The sequence below is a fragment of the Pseudorca crassidens genome, chromosome 8 (assembly GCF_039906515.1).
Source record: "Pseudorca crassidens isolate mPseCra1 chromosome 8, mPseCra1.hap1, whole genome shotgun sequence".
In the NCBI taxonomy this organism is placed as follows: Eukaryota; Metazoa; Chordata; class Mammalia; order Artiodactyla; family Delphinidae; genus Pseudorca; species Pseudorca crassidens.
Genome location: NC_090303.1, coordinates 89,354,526 through 89,375,549, shown reverse-complemented (window position 1 = coordinate 89,375,549; position 21,024 = coordinate 89,354,526). Strand labels below are relative to the sequence as shown.

At 36.6% G+C, this 21,024-nt stretch overlaps 2 protein-coding genes across 10 annotated transcripts in view; one reads left to right on the top strand and one right to left on the bottom strand.

The window, feature by feature from the left end:
• The window catches only part of AGBL3 (AGBL carboxypeptidase 3), a 91,922-nt gene that overhangs the window by 4,919 nt on the left and 65,979 nt on the right, over window positions 1-21,024 (bottom strand). The window contains 1 exon segment of the mRNA XM_067747097.1: window positions 13,741-13,806. Coding sequence (XP_067603198.1) covers window positions 13,741-13,806 — 66 coding nt within the window.
• The window catches only part of CYREN (cell cycle regulator of NHEJ), a 104,394-nt gene that overhangs the window by 48,591 nt on the left and 34,779 nt on the right, over window positions 1-21,024 (top strand). For 6 of the 9 annotated variants that reach the window (XM_067747083.1, XM_067747081.1, XM_067747082.1 and 3 more), the window contains one exon: window positions 20,420-20,558. The exons of the other annotated variants lie outside the window; for them this stretch is intronic. In XM_067747083.1, the coding sequence (XP_067603184.1) occupies window positions 20,420-20,558 (139 nt within the window). The remainder of the gene's footprint in view (window positions 1-20,419; window positions 20,559-21,024) is intronic. 9 annotated transcript variants of the gene reach the window in all.

Genomic DNA, 21,024 nt, shown 5'->3' with positions numbered 1-21,024 from the left:
TGAGAGCGCTCAGAAATAAAGTATGTGGTGAGAAGAGGAGAGACCAAAGGATGGAATACTGGGGAATAGCCCACTTAAAATTCAGGCAGAGGAAGTGAAGCCCATGTAGGACACCAAACATGAATGGGCAGAGAAACAGGACTAAAAGAGAGAGAAGTTCCACAGATACGTCCGTTGGAATTGCTAAGTGAATGAAGGGAGAGAGTTTTAAGGCTCTGGAATTAACCAACAGTAGAGAAGTCAAGTATGATAGGAGCTGATGACTTTGGAAATAATATCATTGTTATGGTGAGAAGCTAGATTGTAGTAGGTGGAGAATTATACAGGTGAGGAGATGAAGGAAAATTTATAGCCCTAAATGTATATATTATAAAGAAAGGGACAACAGCAAAAAATAACAAAAGATAACTCTCTGAAATGATTTACTTCAGTAAAAAAGAAGATTGTAGAATTTTTATTCATATGTCATCAAGATTCATCAGGACATGTTTAGAGATAATATAATAAAAAAGCCATGAGAATCTCAGCTCAGGGAAGATGGGAAAGATGAGAAACAAATTTTAAATTAAGCAGTGTGGTGGCAGCAGTGGGAAAAACTGAAAAACAAATCTCCCTGTTGCAGCAAAATTCTGTAAATACTACCTGTCTCCAATTTCTCTGCTCCTATTTTAAAATACACTTTAATTAGACTTGCACCTCTATCATTCTACTGAAATTTCTCTGATCAAGATCCCAAATAAAACCTCCATGTTGTAAAATCCAATAGTAAATCCACTTGACTTAATCAGAAGCATTAGACTTGGCTGCTTATTCCCTTCTCTTTGATACACTTTCTCACTTAGCTTCCAGGACAACACATTCTCTTGCTTTTCCTCCTACCCCAGAGGGGGCTTCTTAGTCTTCTTTTGTTGGGTTCTTACTCTTTTCCTGATCCATCCGTGTTAGAGTTCCCAAGGACTTGCTCCTTAACCCTCTTCTATATCTACACTCACTTAAATCTCATCCAGCTCCATGCCTTAAAATACTATCTATAGGCTGAAAATTCCCAAATGCATCTTCAGCCCAGATCTCTTCCCTGAATGCTGGACTCATATATCCAACTGCCTATTCAGTACCTCCACTTCAGTGTCTAAAAGGCATTTAAAAAGCAACACGTCTAACCTGAATTGCTGCTCCTCCACTCGATCTTTGCCATCTGGCGGATGAAAATTCAATCCAGCTAGTTGGTCTGGCCCAACACCCTGGAGTTTCAACAGTTGTAAATACCTGTGAAACCATTACCATAAACAAGATCTAGAGAGGATCATCCCTGAAAGATTCCTGATGCTCCTTTACAGTCCTTTCTTTCCTTCCTCCCTACTCTGTCCCTTCCTACTCTAGGAAACCTTTATCTACTTTTTGTCTCTATAGATTAGCTTGCATTTCATATAAATGTGATTTCATATAGTATTTACTTTTCTGTGTCTGGCTTCTTTTTCTCAGCACAGTGATTTTGAGATTCATCCATGTTGTGTGTATCAGCTCATTACTTTTTTATTCTATGATATGGAAAGGGCATCAATAACAAGGAAGTGATGGGAATAAGGAAATTAAATTGATTTTTCAAGGCTATATTAAGCAAACAGTTTTCTTCTATATTCAACTTATATAGAAATTAAATAAGACAAATACTTTACAGAGTCAGGAATAAAATAGCTGTCCTCTGTTTATAAAAAGTTCCCATAATCCAAATTTCATAGGATTTATCAATATTAATGATGATACAGTGAAAGCCACCTTTGTATATAGTATTAAAATCCTAAACAACAACAAAAAAGAAAAACCTTCTGTTGGTATCCTTGTCTTCTCAGTCCAGATGGGAGTTTGTTTGCTCATAGGACACTTCAAGGATGTCACTTTGACACAGTTTCCATACAAATCATTGATTCTGGGCTGAATTGTTTCCTGGACCAGCCTCTCATCGGTTTCTAAAAAATATCTTTGTTGGTCTTTGCTAAGCCTCTGAATCATAGTTTGGGAGCTGAAAGAAATTAGGTACTCTGATTTCAATGTCAACAATGAACTATCTAATCAAGAGTAATGTAATGCCATGTTATATCTGTATTTTACATCTCACAGTATGCAAAGTATTGTTACAGATATTATCTTACTTGGGGCTCTCACCAGTCCTGTGATACAGGCAGGATGGCCAGTGTTATCCCCATCTTACATCAGAGAGGGAATGTAAGGGAATGTTAGGGAATCAGAGAGGTTAAGCTATTTGTTCAAGATAACATAGCTAATAAGGAGGGGCAGGTCTAGAATACATATCTTCTAACTCCACTACTTTATTACCTTCTCTTATGTTGATATATTATTTCATTTCTTTCCATAGATAAGTAATATATTTTAAAAAGTTAAGTCTAAATTAATCAATTCTAGATCCAAGTACAGGTATGGCCAAAGATGGTTTCTTAACCTAATTTTCTAGGTTTTGGGGGCAAGAGAGCCTACATATTTCAACAGAACCATTATTGAGCAGAAACCAAGTTCTTAGAAAAGAGGCCAAGGAAGGGAGAACAGGCATACCATGTTTCCTCTGTTGTGCAAATTCATTCTATTCTCAAATACTTACAAATCCACTGTTCAGGTGGTTGTTCATATCATTATTCCTAGAGATAGGGAAACTTGCCAGGGGGGCTAGTGGTATAATAATTACCGGTTTAGACAAAACTACAAAGTTTATCTATGTTATCCCTGACTTCCCTTTCTATTCCTTTTCCAATTTTTAGGTACTAGTATAATCCCTACGTGACCAATGCTTCAATTGCTATTATAGATAGTAAAACATTTGATAGTATTCATTCTAAGTAACTATCTTATGCCAGAAGTATTTCTATTTAAAAAGAGAAACTCAAATACAGCAATGGTAATTGCTTAGAAGAAATAACTGTCTAACTGCAGATGTTAAGGCATCCATTAGGGATACTTTAGGGATACTGAAATCTCAGAACCATTCAAAATGCATCATATGTGCACTCCTGTGTATAAAACTGACCTAGCCACAGACACTATGTAGACTCTAAGGAGACAATTAGCAATTGTTATTAAAACGTCACTTTTAGCTGTTACTTTAATGCAAAATAAAAATCTTATAAGACAGAGGAAAGGGAGTAAGGTAACCTGGTAGAAGAAATTAAGTGTAGTTCTCCTACCTCTTTTTAGAAGCCAAGATATCTTTTTAGAAGCCAAGAAGGGGCTTGTCCAGGTATTTTTGCTAAAAAAGAGAATATACCATAAAATTTCTGAACTTAGGTTTTAAGGTTAACAAAACAATTTTTTTACTTTCTTCACAATTACCTCATTCATATATTTAATGGCTAGCTTGAGTTTATCTTCAATTAATCTCACATTATCTCATTCAGACATATGAAATATATCAGTGAATACTTCCTCTGGAAGCTTTTAAATGAAACTGTTTCAAGAGAAGAGCAAACAGTAGAAATACCTGTCCAGTAATTATCAAGCGTTTCAGAACTGAATTCTGCATGTCAGGCTCTATGAAGGCCATCTACATGTGTAGTAGGGTGACTAACTTTTAGAGTGCCAACTCAAGACACAGCTACAACAGACCAAAAAATTAGTACAATATGTAATAAATACTTATACACACATGATTATTTTAACATAAAATATAAATTAGGCATTTATTTAAAATTATTATTCTGTATTTGCTTTTTTGTTACATAAATGCCATTATTTAAGAAAAACAGTAGGACTAGTTAACAGTGGCAATTAGTAGTTATTAATAGTGGAACCAATTAAACAAATAGTATGTGTGAGAATAATATAACATTATAAATAGTTTTTTCCTCTGATACATATTTTAACTCTTTATAGGATATTTACATTTTATAGGCCATATTATGTCTTTTTAAGATACATAAATATAAGACCTTTAAAAAGTTGAATGTAAATACAATGGGGCTAAGTAAACAGACATTACTTATAATTAATAAAAACTGACATTTCTTTATGTCCCATGATAAAGTAGGATATTTTTGCTCTTTGTGTGTCCTCTTCCAGTAATACTTCTCTGAACTGCCTGCAGCCTTCAGGATATCCTTCTTTTCTTTTATGTAGTGGTAAAACTGAATACATTCAAAGTCAAGGCCTCTGAGGTCTGCTCTTATGAAGCCCCACATTATGCTGACCCCTGGTGGCAGGCCAATGCAATGACAGCAAGTTAGATATCCTGTCAACAAGGGAATTTGATCATGGAATATGACCGTACTTATTAATAGCAGGTTTCTAGACTTGTAAGGAATTAGTTTCCAGCTGTACAAAAATGTCCATCCACTTTATATCTACAGGCTTAATTTAGTAGGGTGGCTTTAGGGCATTTGGCCCTTTGCATCCTTAAATTCATCATGTAGTGTTTGCCATGTCTAAAATGTCCACTGTTTTTAGATACTCTGAAGCACACTGGATATCACTGTAAGTAAACTTTTCTTTCTCAGAGAATAGGTTTTTAAAGCACAGAGGTAATTCGAACTTAAACTGAAGGTGGATTTCAAATAAATTACAGTTTTTAGTGCTGTTTAACTTGGCTGCCCTTTCTGGTGACATATTTTTGACTTCTGAGTCAGTCTTATTTCCTCCTAAATGTCATTTTTTTTCCACTGTATGAGTTTCTGTCATAACCTACATATAATGTCAAACAACTGAGGTGCAGTTCATCCTTTTCTATGCTCCATATGACCTCTTCAAAGATCATCAAACAGAATTAGAGAAACAGCATATAAATTGTTTTACTGTAGCCCTTTCCTCTATTCCCATCTCAAACTATTTGCAAATTAGAGAAAGCCATTCTTCTTGTCCCACATGTTGAAAAAATGTGATTTAATGGCAGACTAACATTTTAATGTCTTTTCTATGGCTGGCAACAATGATAGCCACCTTATTGGCACAGGTCTAAGGAAACTGGCCTCTTTCATTTCTGTAAAGTCGAAAATCTCATTAAGTGCTTCTGTATTTTTTGAGGAAACTAAAACGTGACCAAAAAATTTCATTATGAAAGCCTCATTATCACAGGATAGCAAATCACACTCTTTTTTTTTTTTTTTTTTTTTTTTTGCGGTATGTGGGCCTCTCACTGTTGTGGCCTCTCCCGTTGCGGAGCACAGGCTCTGGACGCGCAGGCTCAACAGCCATGGCTCACGGGCCCAGCCGCTCCGCGGCATGTGGGGTCTTCCCAGGCCGGGGCACGAACCCGTGTCCCCTGCTTCGGCAGGTGGACTCTCAACCACTGAGCCACCAGGGAAGCCCCCACACTCTTTTTTAAGTACAAGGTGTGCAAGACATTTAAGAGATCAGATCTTTTTCTTTGGTAAGAAGTTAATAGACTGAATGAAATTTGCCAAAATATACATTTTATATTTTCATTGTCAGCCAACCATGCAGATAGATGAGCAAAGTCTAGTTTGTCTTTGGACAACATATTGACAATATTTGGTTTGATGTTTTCTGTGGTTTCATTAAAATCTTCATAGAAATCAAGATTCTTTGAAACCCCATTTTTCAAAGTAAAGTACCTAATAGCCAGAGGAAATGTTTTTTCTTTTTTATTCAATATATCATGTGATAACTGTAGAAAACATTATTGTTGGTAAGATCTGACAAAATGAGCTTTACACTATAAGAGTCCAACATATCTGTCATCAAAATTTCCCCTTTGGTTAACCCACAGGGCATTTTAGTGGCAAACTCTGAGTTAGGAAATGTAATTTTACTCAGTTTCATCAAGCAGTCAAGGGAATTATCTGATAATCAGTGTTCATTCATGTCATATGCCCAAGCGAATCCACCAGCTATTATTTTTGACTGAGCATTGGTGTCTTTTTGAGAGGTGAAAAAACTTTCAGTTGATTTAGAAGTACTTCTTCCTTCTCTCATCTGGACTTGTGAGATTCAATCTCCTTTATGACGATCAATTCCAAATTCTTTTCTCTAAATGTACATTGTGCTCTGTTTTGGTTATTTATCTCCTTAACTAGTTGTATGTGTCTATGAAGGTTGCTCAAAAAATTAAAAATAGAACTACACTATGATCCAGCAATTCCACTTCTGGGGATATATCCAAAGAAATGAAAAAAAAAAAAAAAGATCTTGAAGAGGTGTCTGTCCATTTATTGGAGCATTATTTACAATAGCCAAGACACAGAAACAACATAAGGGTCAGTCAGTGGTCGAATGGATAAAGAAGTTACGGTGTGTGTATGTGTGTGTGTGTATATATACACACACACACCCGCACACATACACACACACAATAGAATATTATTCAGCCATGAGAAAGAAGGAAATCCTGCCATTTGGGACAACAGGACCTTGAGAGCATTAGGCTAGGTGAAATAAGTCAGACAGAGAAAGATAAATTCAAAGATTTTTGTCTTTGTCTTTGGTTTTCTGAAGTTTGAATATGATGTGCTAGGTATGTGTTGTGTGTGTGTGTGTGTGTGTATACATTATAGGAATTCCTATAATAGCCTTGTTTTTGTCTATCCTGTTGTCTTTGGGGTTCCCTATGCACCACTTATCAGATAGAATACATGTCTGGCTTGCAGCTCTTTTACCTGTAAATCATTGTTCTTATACTGGAGTCATGTTGGTGTGGTGGTAAGGTATGGGGAAAGGGAACATCCTATAATCTTATTAAATCTTAGTCTTTTAGTGGGTCTGTGTCCCTGGGCTGTGACCTTAATAGGCATTTCTTAGCTTTTCTTCCCCCTACCTTTCAATGAGACAAGGCGGCTAGAAGGGGCTGGCTGTGGCTGGAGGGGGGAAGAGTAAGCATTGCAAACTATCCAGAACGTTCTCCCTAACAAAGGTCTACTCTCCAAATCCGGCCCTTTACATGTTGGAGCTTAAAGCTAGTAGTCCCCTTACTATGCTTACATTATATGTCTATCTTTTCTTCTAAGAGTAGTTTCAGGTCTTACATTTAGGTCTGTCACCCATTTTGAATTAATGAATTGGTGTAAGGAATGAGTCCAACTTCATTCTTTTGCATGTGAATATCTAGTTGTCTCAGTACCATTTGTTGTAAATGCTCTTATTTTCTTCATTGAATTGTCTTGGTACCTTTGTTGAAACTTAATTGACAAAAAATATAAGGGTTCATTTCTGTATTCTCAATTCTATTTCATTGATCTCTGTATCTGCCATTATGCCAGTACCACACTGTTACGATTACTGCAGCTTGGTGGTAAGTTTTGAAATTGGAAAGTATGACTCTTTGAACTTTGTTCTTTTTCAAAATTGCCTTGGTTATTCTCGTCCTTTACATTTCCTATGCATTTTAGGTTTAGCTTGTAATTTCTGTTTCGGCAGAGATTTTGATAGGATTGCATTGAATCTGCGTATCAATTTGGTGAGTATTGCCATCTCAACAAGTCTTCTGATTCCTGAATGTGGGGGAATCTTTCCATTTATTTAAAACTTCTTTAATATATTTCAACAGTGTTTTGTGCTTTTCAGCGTGCAAGTATTACACTATTTTTGTTAAATTTATTTCTAAGTATTTTATTCTTTCTGATGCTTTGTAAATGGAATTTTCTTAATTTCATTTTCAGAATGTTCATTGCTAGTATATAGAAATACAATTGATTTTTACAACAGATTTATTGAGATCTAATTCACATACCATACAATTCACCCATTACAACTGAGTTTTGCATGTTGATTTTCTATCTTGCAACCTTGCTGAACTGATTATTAGCTCTGATAGGTTGTGTGTGTGTATGTATGTATGTTCCTTAGGATTTTCTACATACAAGATCATGTGTTCTGCAAATAGAGGTAATTTTACTTCTTTCCAGTCTGGATGCATTGTATTTATTCTTCTTTCCAAACTGCCCTGCCTAAACCTCCATTGTCTTGGTCCTGATCTTAGGGGGAAAGCATTGTCTTGTACCATCAACTATGATATTAGCTGTGGGATTTTTTTTTAAATTTATTTATTTATTTACTTTTGGCTGTGTTGGGTCTTCATTTCTGTGCAAGGGCTTTCTCTAGTTGCGGCGAGCGGGGGCCACTCTTCATCGCGGTGCGTGGGCCTCTCACTGTCGTGGCCTCTCTTGTTGCGGAGCACAGGCTCCAGACGCACAGGCTCAGTAGTTGTGGCTCACGGGCCCAGTCGCTCCGCGGCATGTGGGATCTTCCCAGACCAGGGCTCGAACCCGTGTCCCCTGCATTGGCAGGCAGATTCTCAACCACTGTGCCACCAGGGAAGCCCTAGCTGTGGGATTTTTATAGATAGCCTTTATCAGGTTGAGGAACTTCCATCTACTCCTACTTTGTTGCATATTTTTTTTTAAATCATGAAAGGATGTTGGATTTTGCCAAACATTATTCCTGCATGTACTGAGATGATCATGTGCATTTTGTTCTTTTTTCAATTAATGTGTATTACGTTGTTTAATTTTATTTCTTTTTAAATTAATTTTTATTGGAGTATAGTTGATTTACAATGTTGTGTTAGTTTCTGCTGTACAGCAAAAGTGAATCAGTTATGCATATATCCACTCTTTTTATAGATTCTATTCTCATATAGGTCATTACAGAGTACTGAATAGAGTTCCCTGTGGTATACAGTAGGTCCTTGTTGGTTATCTATTTTATATATAGTAGTGTGTGTATGTCAATCCCAATCTCCCGATTTACCCCTCCTCCACCTTTCCCCCTTTGTAACCATAAGATTGTTTTCTACATCTGTGACCCTATTTCCGTTTTGTAAATAGGTTCATTTGTACCATTTTTTAAGATTCCATGTATAAGTGATACCATGATATTTGTCTTTCTCTGTCTGACTTATTCACTCAGTATGACAATCTCTAGGTCCATCTTTGTTGCTGCAAATGGCATGATTTCATTCTTTTTAATGGCTCAGTAATATTCCATTGCATATATGTACCACATCTTCTTTTTCCATTCCTCTGCTGATGGACATTTAGGTTGCTTCCATGTCCTGGCTATTGTAAGTAGTGCTGCAATGAACATTGTGGTGCATGTATCCTTTCAAATTATGGTTTTCTCTGGATATATGCCCAGGAGTGGAATTGCTGGATCATATGGTAGCTTTTTTTAGTTTTTTAAGGAACCTCCCTACTGTTCTCCATAGTGGCTGTACCAATTTACATTCCCACCAACAGTGTATAGGAGGGTTCCCTTTTCTCAACACCCTCTCCAGCATTTATTGTTTATAGATTTTTTTTGATGATGGCCATTCTAACCGGTGTGAGGTGATACCTCATTGTAAGTTTTGATTTGTATCTCTCTAATAATTAGTGATGTTGAGTATCTTTTCATTTGCCTTTTGGCCATCTGTATGTCTTCTTTGGAGAAATGTCTGTTTAGATCTTATGCCCATTTTTGGATTGGGTTGTTTGTTTTTTTAATATTGAGCTGCATGAGCTGTTTGTATATTTTGGAGATTAATCCCTGTTGGTCGCTTTGTTTGCAGATATTTTCTCCCATTCTGTGGGTTTTCTTTTCGTTTTGTTTATGGTTTCCTTTGCTGTGCAAAAGCTTTTAAGCTTAATTAGGTTCCACTTGTTTATTTTTGTTTTTACTTTCATTACTCTTGGAGGTGGATAATTTTTATATGTTAAACCAACCTTGCATTTCTGGGATAAATCCTACTTGGTCACTGTGTATAATCCTTTTTATATGTTGCTGGATTCAGTTTGCTAGTATTTTGCCCTACTCTTTTGTCTTAATTTTTAATAGATTCAAAACTTGGTAAAGAAAAAATAGTATTTATTTATTTGGGCCCTGGAACCGTAACAGTTACCTTTTCTGAGAAACTTTCTCTGATACTCCCTTATCCCCAAACAACTCCTCTATAATATCACAGCACAGTAAATAGCATTTATCCCGTTATGTTTCTACTGTCTACTTGTCACTCTCTCTGCTTCTTGAGAACAGACTATATTTTTTTCCATTGTAGCCCAGTATCTAGCACAGTCATCAGCTAGTATATTGAGACCTCTGCGAAGCAGATAAACATCAGATTTTTAAAAGAACATGAACAAAGATGGAAAGGAGATTATGTAACAAAGGAGGATTATAGGAGAGTGACTGAGCCACAGGAGAATAGTATCAGGAAGGTTAAAATACCAGATGAACTCAGATATGAAGAAGTATTGAGAAAAAGAAGTAAATTTTACTTAGCTATATAAAGAATGAAAATATATCAAATAATGTTTAGATTTGTTCTGCTGGGATTATTTTAAAATACTGATGGATGACAAAGAGCAGAATCCCTCAGCTCCTCTGTTGCACCTGTCTTTTCTATTGAATAGAGTTTTCTTCTGTTTAGACAGGGGAGAATAAATATTGGTGAGAGACGTCAGGAGTCAAAAGGCTCTGAATGCCTTATCTTCAGTCCCAGACATAGTTCATCTCAAGTAAGGAAAGAATTTTCATATAAATAAGATCACAAAACCATTGACATTAATCTTTTAAGAATTCAAGGAAGTGACTCTCCTCTTGCTGCTAAATGCCTAACTTATCACTTAAGACTCCATCATAATCATGATCATAATTTAAGGATCAGTTCCTGCAGGAAAACATTCCCTGAGATTTCCAGGCTGGATTACATGCCCTTCTCTGAGCAACCAGAGCAATTTGTGCATATCATTATCACTCAGTCTATCTCACTCTTATTGTAATGAACTGTATATGAGTCTTATTACACTTTGATACCTACTCCTTAAATGATGAAGTAGCTTATCTAGTTGAAGAGGGAGAATTATGTTTCAGGCAGAGAAGACAGAATGAGCAAAGGCAAGGAGGTGAGAAGACGGATGTATTTTGAGGCCACAAGAGGATCATCATTGCTGCAGTGTAAAGGAGAAGGCAGAAAATGGCAAGAGGTAAAACTGGAGAGGCAGTCAGGGGCCAGTTCACTGGAAGTCTTGTACGTCATGTTAGGGCATTGGTTTCTCTGATGCAGCAAGTGGTTGTCAAAAAATTTTTTTTGTTGTTTTTAAAGTAACAGACCAGTATTGGAAGAAAAATTGTACATGAAAGCTACTCAGGATGAATAAGGGTTGGATGGGCTAGGTCCCAAATGCTTGGCCTCCCACCGACTCTCACTATAGTTCCCAATGTGGTGAGTCGAAAAGAACAGATCATCAACATCAGAATTATCTATGGTACCTTATTAAAAATGCAGATTTGGGGGTTGACAGCAAAGGCCAACCCAGAATTCAAAGCTGGGATTATCATAAACTCCCCAGATAATTCTAAAATTTTAAAACCAGACATTCTATAAGACTGCTGGCCCATAATCTTCACAGTGCCAGTGCTGTGAATGACAAAGAAGGGCTGAGCAGATGTTCCAAATTAAAAGAGAATAAAGGGATATGGCAATTAAATGCAATCCATGAGCCTCAATCAGGGAGAAGTTGTGCCCTAAAGGACATCATTGGTACATTTGGCAAAATTTCACTACAGTATGATACAAAGTAGTATTGTATCAAAGTTGAATTTACTTATTTTAATGTAAGAGAATGTTCTTGTTCTTGGAAAATATATGCTGAAGCCCTTTAGGAATAAAGGAGCATTATGTCTACAAAAAATGGATTGGGGGGAAAATATAGCTAGGTAGGTAGATAGATATAGCTCTTTGTACTATTCTTGAAATTATTTAAAAATTAAAAGTTGAAAAAAAATTGAAAAGAGAAAGCCTAGAACAAATTGAAGTCTCAGGACTGTGCCAACTTCAACCACTGTTAGAAAACTGGGAATTACTTTAGAAAACTGGGAATTACTGAAAGGCTTCAGGTAGTGGCATTAATCAGATTTCTGTTTTTGATAGATTGCTTTTATGGTAGTATGAGAGGTGGAATTAGGATGACAATATTGGTGGCAAGGAGACCACTTAGAAATCTAAAGTGCTTCTGATAAATAAGCACTGAAAAGAATGATGGTAGTTAAGGTGGAGACAAAAGGGATTACGTGGTAAAATCAGTTGGATTCAGTGGCTATCTAGATATGAATGGTGGAAGTGAAAGAAGAAAAAAGATAACTATTAGGTTTCTAGCTTGGGTAGTTATGTAGATAGTACTGCTACCAAAGTTACAGTGAATACAGAAGGAACAGCATTCAATGTGGGATTAGATGAATTTGAATTTGGCTATAAGGGACATTTAAGTGAAGACATAAACAGATAAAGAAGCTGAAGCTTTGACAAGAGGTCAGATATAGGATATGTATTTATATATTGTATATATGTATAAGGTATATACACGTGTATATAGTACAACAATATGACCTAATCAAGATCAAGTTCATGAAAGGCTGAATCTAAGAAGACTTAGTTTAACAAGAATAAATTTAAGGCTCAGTACACTGGACCAAGATATCAAACCAAAATTGAAGAAGTAGAGAATGGAGGAGACATAAGTTAGCAGTGGCACTATGAAAATAAAACTTTATAGGTTTGAGTATTTGTAAATCCAATATGTCAATATTTTAGGATAATTTTCAAAAAAACATATGTAATCTTAGACTGCATTAATGGAAATCTGGTATCTAGAAAGAAGCAAATGACAATGATAATTTATTGTATACAGTCAGGCTTCCATATCAATGGGTTCTGCATCTGTGGATTCAACCAACTGTGGATCAAAAATAGTAGGAAAAAAATTCCAAGAAGTTCCAAAAAGCAAATCTTGAATTTTCTGTGCCCTGGCAACTATTTACATAGCATTTACATTGTACAGGTATTATAAGTAATCTAGCGATACTGAAGGATATGCATAGGTTATATGCAAATACTGCGCCATTTTATATAAGGGACTTGAGCATCCTCAGATTTTGCTATCCGTGGGGTTCCTGGAACCAGTCCCCCACAGATACCAAGGAATGGCTGTCCTAGTTAGATGACATCTGCAATACTGTGTTCAGTTTCATTCAAGCTTGAATAGTGATAGAAAACAGTAAAATATAATAGTAAAGGGAATCATATTATGGATGGCTGAAAGAAATGGAAGGAAAGTGTCAGGGAAATGATAGCTTTAAAAAAATATTTATGGTCTGTCATGTGGAAGAGGCATTATATTTGTTCTTATTATTTCAAGGAGAATTAGGGAAAATGAGAAATGTTTACCTTTAAGGTCTTTTCATTCTTTTTTGCTTTGTATTATTAAAGAGGTGAATTAAATTTACAGGGACATATGTTTTTAACTCAACATAAAAAGAACATTGCTCTCTAACAATGGAATGAAGTGACTACAATTTGGTAAACTACTTGTCACCAAGTGTAGTCAATCAAAAGTTGGATGCGCCTGGGTCCTGTCATCAGTAGGAGGTGAGAGTAGGGTGCTCTCAGGGTTTCTCTCTGCTTTGAGATTCAATGAGATGGGAATGAAAAGATTAGACAATGAGATGAATAATATTTTTTTGAAAATAATATTTTTCAAAATATTTTTTTTTCGACTCGGTAAAATTACAAGACATCAAGTTGACATATAAGGAAGTTCTACTGTCTTTTATATTTCTAGAGTTAGAGAGAAAAATAAAAATTTGAGATTCAGAATTTCTGGGAAGATGAATTGTTCTTTGGCTGTCCGATTTGAAGATAATCTTCTAGTTTCTTATGTGTAAATCTTGACCAGATACATATTAACTAGCTTACATTCAGATGATAGGTGACCACACATTACTGTCTATATTCCCATCTTATTCACAAACCTTGATTAGGGAACTGTCTTCTGAAATAATCAAATGTACAGTCATCTGATATATCTGGCCTTGTATCTAGAAAAGATGGTAAAAGTTCATTAGTGTAAGCATGAAAATAGTTCATTGACTCTTTTACATTTCATATTTTTATCTTTTTCTAAATGAAAAATGCTAGCAGATAATATGTAAATAGTAGTTTAGCTCAATGAAATTAATACAAACAGTTCTCAAATCTTATATGATTTTTGTTGCATTTTTGCTATTTATAGTAAGGTCTAAAAAATGTTCATACTCTTTGGGTCAGCAGTTCCTTTTTAGGAATCTATTATAAATAAATAATTAAGAATATACACAAATAGGGAGTTAAACATCTTCATTGTTGTTTACAACAGAAAAAAATGTTTAACAATGGGGGTGGCTAAATAAAGGTTCACTAATACAATGGAATACTTTGCCACCATTTACTAACATGTAAAGAAGTTAATAATATCCTGTACTTTTAAATGAAAACGTAGGTTGCCAAAAACCCTGAAGATTAATTAATAACCTGTGATGAATTAACATTAATTAATTTCTACACACAATTAATTTCTATACACATATATAGAAAAAAGTCTAAAATAAGGATTCTAAAATGTGTTCTTTAATTTCTGACATTAAATTTAACAGAAGAATATATAAAAGTTACATATAAAAAGTGACTGATTTGCTTGGCTGATCACTATGAGAAAGAATAATTTAAAGTTCAATGAAGTAACCATCTTAATTATAATAAAATTCTCTCGTTTCCTAGGTGTGGTTCTTACTTCCATTTCTATTTTTAATTAGCCTGCTGTATCATAAACTAAGTGGATTTATGTACTTGTATATATACTTTTAATTAAGTTACCTGAAATTCTCTTTGAAAATAAGTGTGGTATAAATGTATAAAAATTAATATATACACACATAAAATCAAAGAAGTATTTTAGACAAAATTAAAATATTGTTTAAATTTTATGAATATATTTCAAAGGACCTCAAGTAAAGATAATGAGATAAAAATTAAGAAAAAAATATACCAGAAATGTTAGAGATTCAGAGATTTATGTTAGACTTAGCAGATTCCTACAGAAGCAAATGAATAATCCAAAATTTAATTTCTCTCCTGGCTCATCACAAAAGGACCAAGATGTTTTTTAAAACATAAAATCCCTATATTCTGTTTTGGGAAAAATCTTTCAAATCGGCGATATCTCTCAAATACAGGGACCACTCAATCCAACCCTCCAGTCTAACTGACCACTCCCTTCTCTGTGCTCCCTTACCCTGTGCAGACTATAGGCATTGCACCTGTAACACCGCGCTTAACTTGTTTGTCTCCTCCTATTAAAAGATGAGTTCCTGGGAATAAGAAATGGTAAAGTATAGTCTTAACATCCCTAGCACAAAGCACGGTGATAACCTCAAAGCTGTAGCACAAAAAAGTGTTTGTTGAGGAAATGAATTAATTGTTTGTCAGAGGGTAAAAGCAGAACATTCCCTGTCACATCAGAATTTGATTCTTGTGTCTTTGAACTAAATTTCCTTTTTCACAAACCTAATGGAACACAGAACCAGAAGGAAGGCAGTACTATATTATAAACATGCAAATGACGTATATTTTATATGATTTATCGTAATTTTCAACATTTCTCATTTTATCCTCATAGATTTAGAATGGACAAAAATAATCTTTTAAATCAGAGCCTTTTACTGTCTTTCGCAACACTACTTTTCTTCTACAACAATGATAGAAGAAAGTAGTAATATTGTATTTTGGCATTAAAGGGAGTTTAAAAAATTTTTTACTTCATATAGAACTTATTTATGATGAGAAAGGGACAAAAATATATGCTTATAATCTCACTTAATGAGAAGAATAAAGATGTAGCAAGATAAGTGTGAAATGAGTGAGACTATATAAAACTGTATGAAAAGGAATAAGCAATTACAAAACTATGTTTATATAGAAAAGTTGAAAAAGTATTGTCTTGTAGCTTGTAAAAAAGTTCAGAGTAAGAAAGATCATACACATGACATTGCTGTCTACCTTGAGAGGAGATACTTGCCAATATGACCCAGTTGGATTAAAAGAGACACAAAACACCGCAGAATTATGACTGCTAATCTTGAGTAGTCTACAAATCATTATGTGATTGTGAAAACATTTTAAATGATTCCCAGCTTTTGTTTCTGCATCTGTGCTATGTGGATATTAGAAAGAATTTCCCAAAAGGGCCTGAGAAAAGAACTGAAAACATTTTGCCAAGATGTAATGCATACCAACTCATGATAAAAAGTAGACTATGAAATAGTTAAAAGCTAAAATCCTTTTTAGATAAAATTGAATGGCAGCAAAAAAAAAAAAAAAAATTGACATAATCAGGATAAAAATGGGAGGAAACTGTAAAAATCAAAACTTGATTGTTAAAGGGAGAGAGCAAAGGAAATATTCTAGAAAAAATTACACAAAGTTAAAAGTAGCAATATTATATAATCATTATAAAGAATTTGGAGAGACAAGGGGTGAAATTAGGCTGAAAAAAATTCACTTGTAATAAGACTTGATTCAATGAACTCTTTTTTTTTTTTTTTCCTGCGGTACGCGGGCCTCCCACTGCCGTGGCCCCCTCCCGTTGCGGAGCACAGGCTCAGCGGCCATGGCTCACGGGCCCAGCCGCTCCGCAGCATGCGGGATCCTCCCGGACCGGGGCACGAACCCATGTCCCCTTCATCGGCAGGCAGACCCTCAACCACTGCGCCACCAGGGAAGCCCATTCAACGAACTCTTGATGTCATTTTTTAGCCCTCTTCCTTTGATTGAAATAATGCTATGAACCATAATAAACTATTATATTTATCTCATAGAAAATCACCAGGCCAGTGTCCTTACGAATGTGATCTATAAATTCTAATCACAGTAATCTATAATTATTTGTTTTTGCTTAAAGTCTGCAAAATGAATTATTGAAAGTGTCCTGGTAGGAAATAAAGTTAACTAAAATACTCTAATATTTTTTTAGGGATATACTGATAACAAGCAATCATTTAAAGTAAGAAATAGTTCAAGAGCATGAACTTAAGTTGACCTCAGGCATTAACCTCAGTTAAGATGATACTGTTCACTCTTTCTGCCAAAGATTATTAGTAAATAATAAAGGAGGAAAAGAGAAAAAATTTCAGGAGTTCTTGGGAAATTAGATTCCGTTAATTCAATCCACATTTAGCAGATGACAGTGTATTTGGTGCTCAGCATCTGCTGAATGAACTTGTGACTGCTAACTTTAAATTTCCCACTGGATCACTGTTATTAAACTCCAGAAACATCTGAGTAGAAATCTTCTAAGTCTGGTACTCAGGTCTTCAACTTCTGGGCTCTCTGCAGGTAACAGATGCTTGAAAGATTGATTGATTGGCTCCAAGGATGATTTTTTGGATCGCATCAACTAGGGATGTTGTCCTTCGTCTGTGTTTGTCAGGCTTATTTTCCAACTAGACAATTCTGTTGAACTCTGGGTACTAATCTTTCCCTGCTACCCCTTCCATACCTTCTGGAGCTATTTATTGTTATGTATGTATTTGTTTCTTTAGTGACTGGCTGGTGTATTTTAGCGAAGTCCATTACCCCCTGAAGTGTTAAACCTCTAATTTGCTCCCTGACGGGTGCAGACTTGGTTGTGCCCCACTCTCTCTGGGAAGGCAGTGGTTTTGGCAGGGTTGTCTTTGACACCTTCCCTGATCACACACCCCGCTGTTAAATTCCACTAATTTCTGGCTAATAGATCTATTGTTTTCAACAGTGCCCTGGGGCATAAATTGCCCTACAGACTAATCCAATCAAATTTGGGCTCCAAAGGAACAGTTTCCTAGGTCAGGGTTTCAGATTTGTTCTGATGCCACCTCAGACTCCTCCCAGCTGTTCCCCTCCCTACAGTTCTCTCTGGTGAACTAGCCAGCCTACAAGTTTAGCCTGTTTCTCCAATGGATCTACCAATCTTCTCCGAATTGCCTTTTACTCTACTTCTACTGTTTCTGAGAATGCTGTTAAGCTTGAATTTCTCCAGGATCTGTTGCAAATTAAGTCATTTATTTTGGGAAGACATTAGGAGCTATCTGTTTTGCCTGGTTCCCCTGACCAAGGAAAAATATTTGGTCTGTTGTGTCATTTAGCATCTCTGCTGCCTTACTGATTTTCTGTCTAGAAGATCTGTCCATTGATGTCAGTGGGGTGTTAAAGTCTCCTACTATTATTGTATTCCTGTCAATCTCTTCCTTTATGTCTGCTGCTATTTATGTATTTAGGTGCTCCTATATTGGGTACATTTATGTTATCAAGTGTAATATCCTCTTCTTGTATTGCTCCTTTTATCATTATATAATGTCCTTCTCTGTCTTTATGTTTTAAAGACTACTTTGTTTTAAAGTCTACTTTGTCAGATACGAGTATTGCTACCCCTGCTTTCTTATTGTTTTCATTTGCATGAAATATCCTTTTCCATCCCCTCACTTTCAACCTGTGTGTCTTCTGCCCTAAAGTGAGTCTTGTAGGCAGCATATTGTACTTGTGGGCCGCATATTGTAGGTTCTTGATTTTTTTATCCAATCTGCCACTCTGTGTCTTTTGATGAGAATTTAGTCCATTGACATTTAAAGTAATTATTGATAGGTATGTACTTATTGCCATTTTAAACCTTTTTTTCCAGTTTTTGTACTTCTCCGTTCATTTCTTTTTTGTTTTCCCTTTTGTGGTTTGATGGATTTCTTTTGTATTATGCTTGAGTTCCTTTCTTTTGGGTTTCTGTGACTCTACTGTACCTTTTTGATGTTTGGTTACCCTGGTTTTCAAGTATGTTAACCATATCTACTTGCTTTAGACTGATAGTCATACAAGTTCAAACACATTCTAAAAGATCTTCATTATTATACTCCCATTCCCTACATGTTGTGATTTTGATGTCCTATTTTACATCCTTATCCTTTTACTGTTAATTGTAGTTTTAATCATTTTTACAATTTTTTGGATTGTTTTTTAATCTATGTACTGACTTAAGTGATCTTCAATCCTTTTATGTATTTGCCTTTCCTATTGTGATTTTCCCTTTCCTATAGATACTTGCTTCTTTTCTATCTAGAGAAGACCTTTCAATATTTCTTTTAGGTTAGGCTTAGTATTGCTGTATTCTTTTAGTTTTTGCTTGTCTGAGAAATTCTTTCTCTCTCCTCCTGGTCTAAATTATAATCTTGCTGGGTAGAGTATCCCAGGGGGCAGGGTTTTCTCTTTCAGGACTTTGAATATATCATGCCACTGCCTTCTGACCTGCACAGTTTCTGCGGAGAAATACGCTGATAGTCTTATGGGGGTTGCCTTGTAACTGACTGCTTTTCTCTATCTGCCTTTAGAATCCTTTCTTTATCTTTTGCCATTTTAATTCCAATATGTCTTGGTGTGGGTCTGTTTGTGTTCATCTTCTTTGGGACCATCTGTGCTTCCTGTACCTGGATATCCGTTTCCTTCTTTAGATTACATTTTCGATCCCCTTCTCTCTTTCTTCTCCTTCTGGAACCAATATCATGTGTAGGTTGGCATGCTTTATGTTATCCCATAGATCTCGTATATGGCTTTCACTTTTCTGTTTTCATTTGTCTTTCTGTCTGCTGTTCTGACTGATTTCCATTATTCTGTCTTCCAGATCAGTTGTTCATTCTTCTGTGGCACTTAGTTTGCTATTCATTGCTTGTAGATTGGTTTTTATCTGGCAATTGACTTGCCTAATTTTGATTGGTTCCTTTTTATAGTTTCTAGATCCTTGTTACAGTGATCTGCCTTTCTGTTGATAATCTTTCTTAATTCCTTTAGCATTCTTATTAACTCCTGTTTGAACTCAGGGTGTAATAGACCACTGAGGTCTGTTTCATGATTTGTTTATTCAGGGGATATCTCTTATTTTTTTAATTGGGAACAGTTCCTCTCCTTCTTTTTCATTTTACTTAACTTTCTCTGTCTCTGAATTTAGGAGAAACAGCTACTGTTGTCTTGAAGGGGTGCTTTTATGTGAGAGTGTCCCTGTATAGAATGTGTGAGTTCAATATTTTTGGTGTGAGGGCTAGTTTTGGTATGGATGCTAGCCACATCTTTCCTCAGAGTATGCTGGCCATTATCCCCTTGATAGGGGATGGGATTGGTGGTGTGTTGTCCAGAGCCTGCACTGGATTTTGGGTGGGGCCTCCTCTTTGCTCTGTGGCTGTCAGAGCCTTGCTGGGGGTGGGGTCTGCTCCCCGGTTGTTGGAGTAGAAGCCCTGAAAGTTGGGCTCAGTAAGACTCTGTTGCCCTTAAGTATGTGCTCTGTTGCAAAAGGTGAGTGCCGAAGCAAGTGAGGCCCATGTAGTCATAGCAGACCTATGTGCCACCACTGAAGGCATCCACAGTTCTTCCCAGAAGCAGCCCAAGGTCTTGTCCGTTTCTCTGTTGTGTTTATCCCAGACCTAGTGCTAGGCTGGTGCTGGGAGCTGGGGTGTTGTGGCTGCAGGAATTGAGGTCATTGTGCTGCTGCCTGGGGCTGCTCTCCCAGGACCTGTCCACCCACAATCCAGCTCCAAGCTGGGGTGTGAGGTGGGAAGAACCAGAGCACTCTCACAGGGAAAGGAACCACTGTGTATTCCTCCCCAGGGGCTGTCTGCCAGAGACATGCGATTCTGTGATGCCACGTGGTATGTATGCCAACGAAGTCCGCTGCCACCGTACCTGTGTCCCACCGTGCATGTGCTGATGATGGGCTCCAATGGCAGACTTGTGCTCTGCAGTGCAGGTACTGACAATGGGCTCTGAGGTTTGGCCTGGGCCACACCCCAGACGCTCTGGGCTGTCTCTGTGCAGCTAGATTGAGTTCACTCCCAGGGAACACAAACCCGAGATTCAGTGCCTAGCCACTGCACATACTAGCTGCCCCACCTGGCATGTGCTTCAGGCTGGGAAGTGTGATGAAGTGGCAGCCATCAGCTCTAGTCTCTTTCTGCCCTGACTGATAGCAAGCCAGCACATGTACACGGCTTGAGATCAGAGTCCAGGCCCCTCCAGTCCCTCTGTATGTCCTGGTGGAGTTCCTAGCAGTCATGGGGTTCCCAGGGTGAGGGCCTGCCTGTGTGGACCCTCCCTCCTTCACAGATACCTCCCAGGGGCGTCTTGTGTCTTGATGCCTTTTTTTTCCCATCGTACCCAATGACATGGGGATGTTTCTTGCAGCTTTGGTTGTATGAGAGATCTTTTGCCAGTTT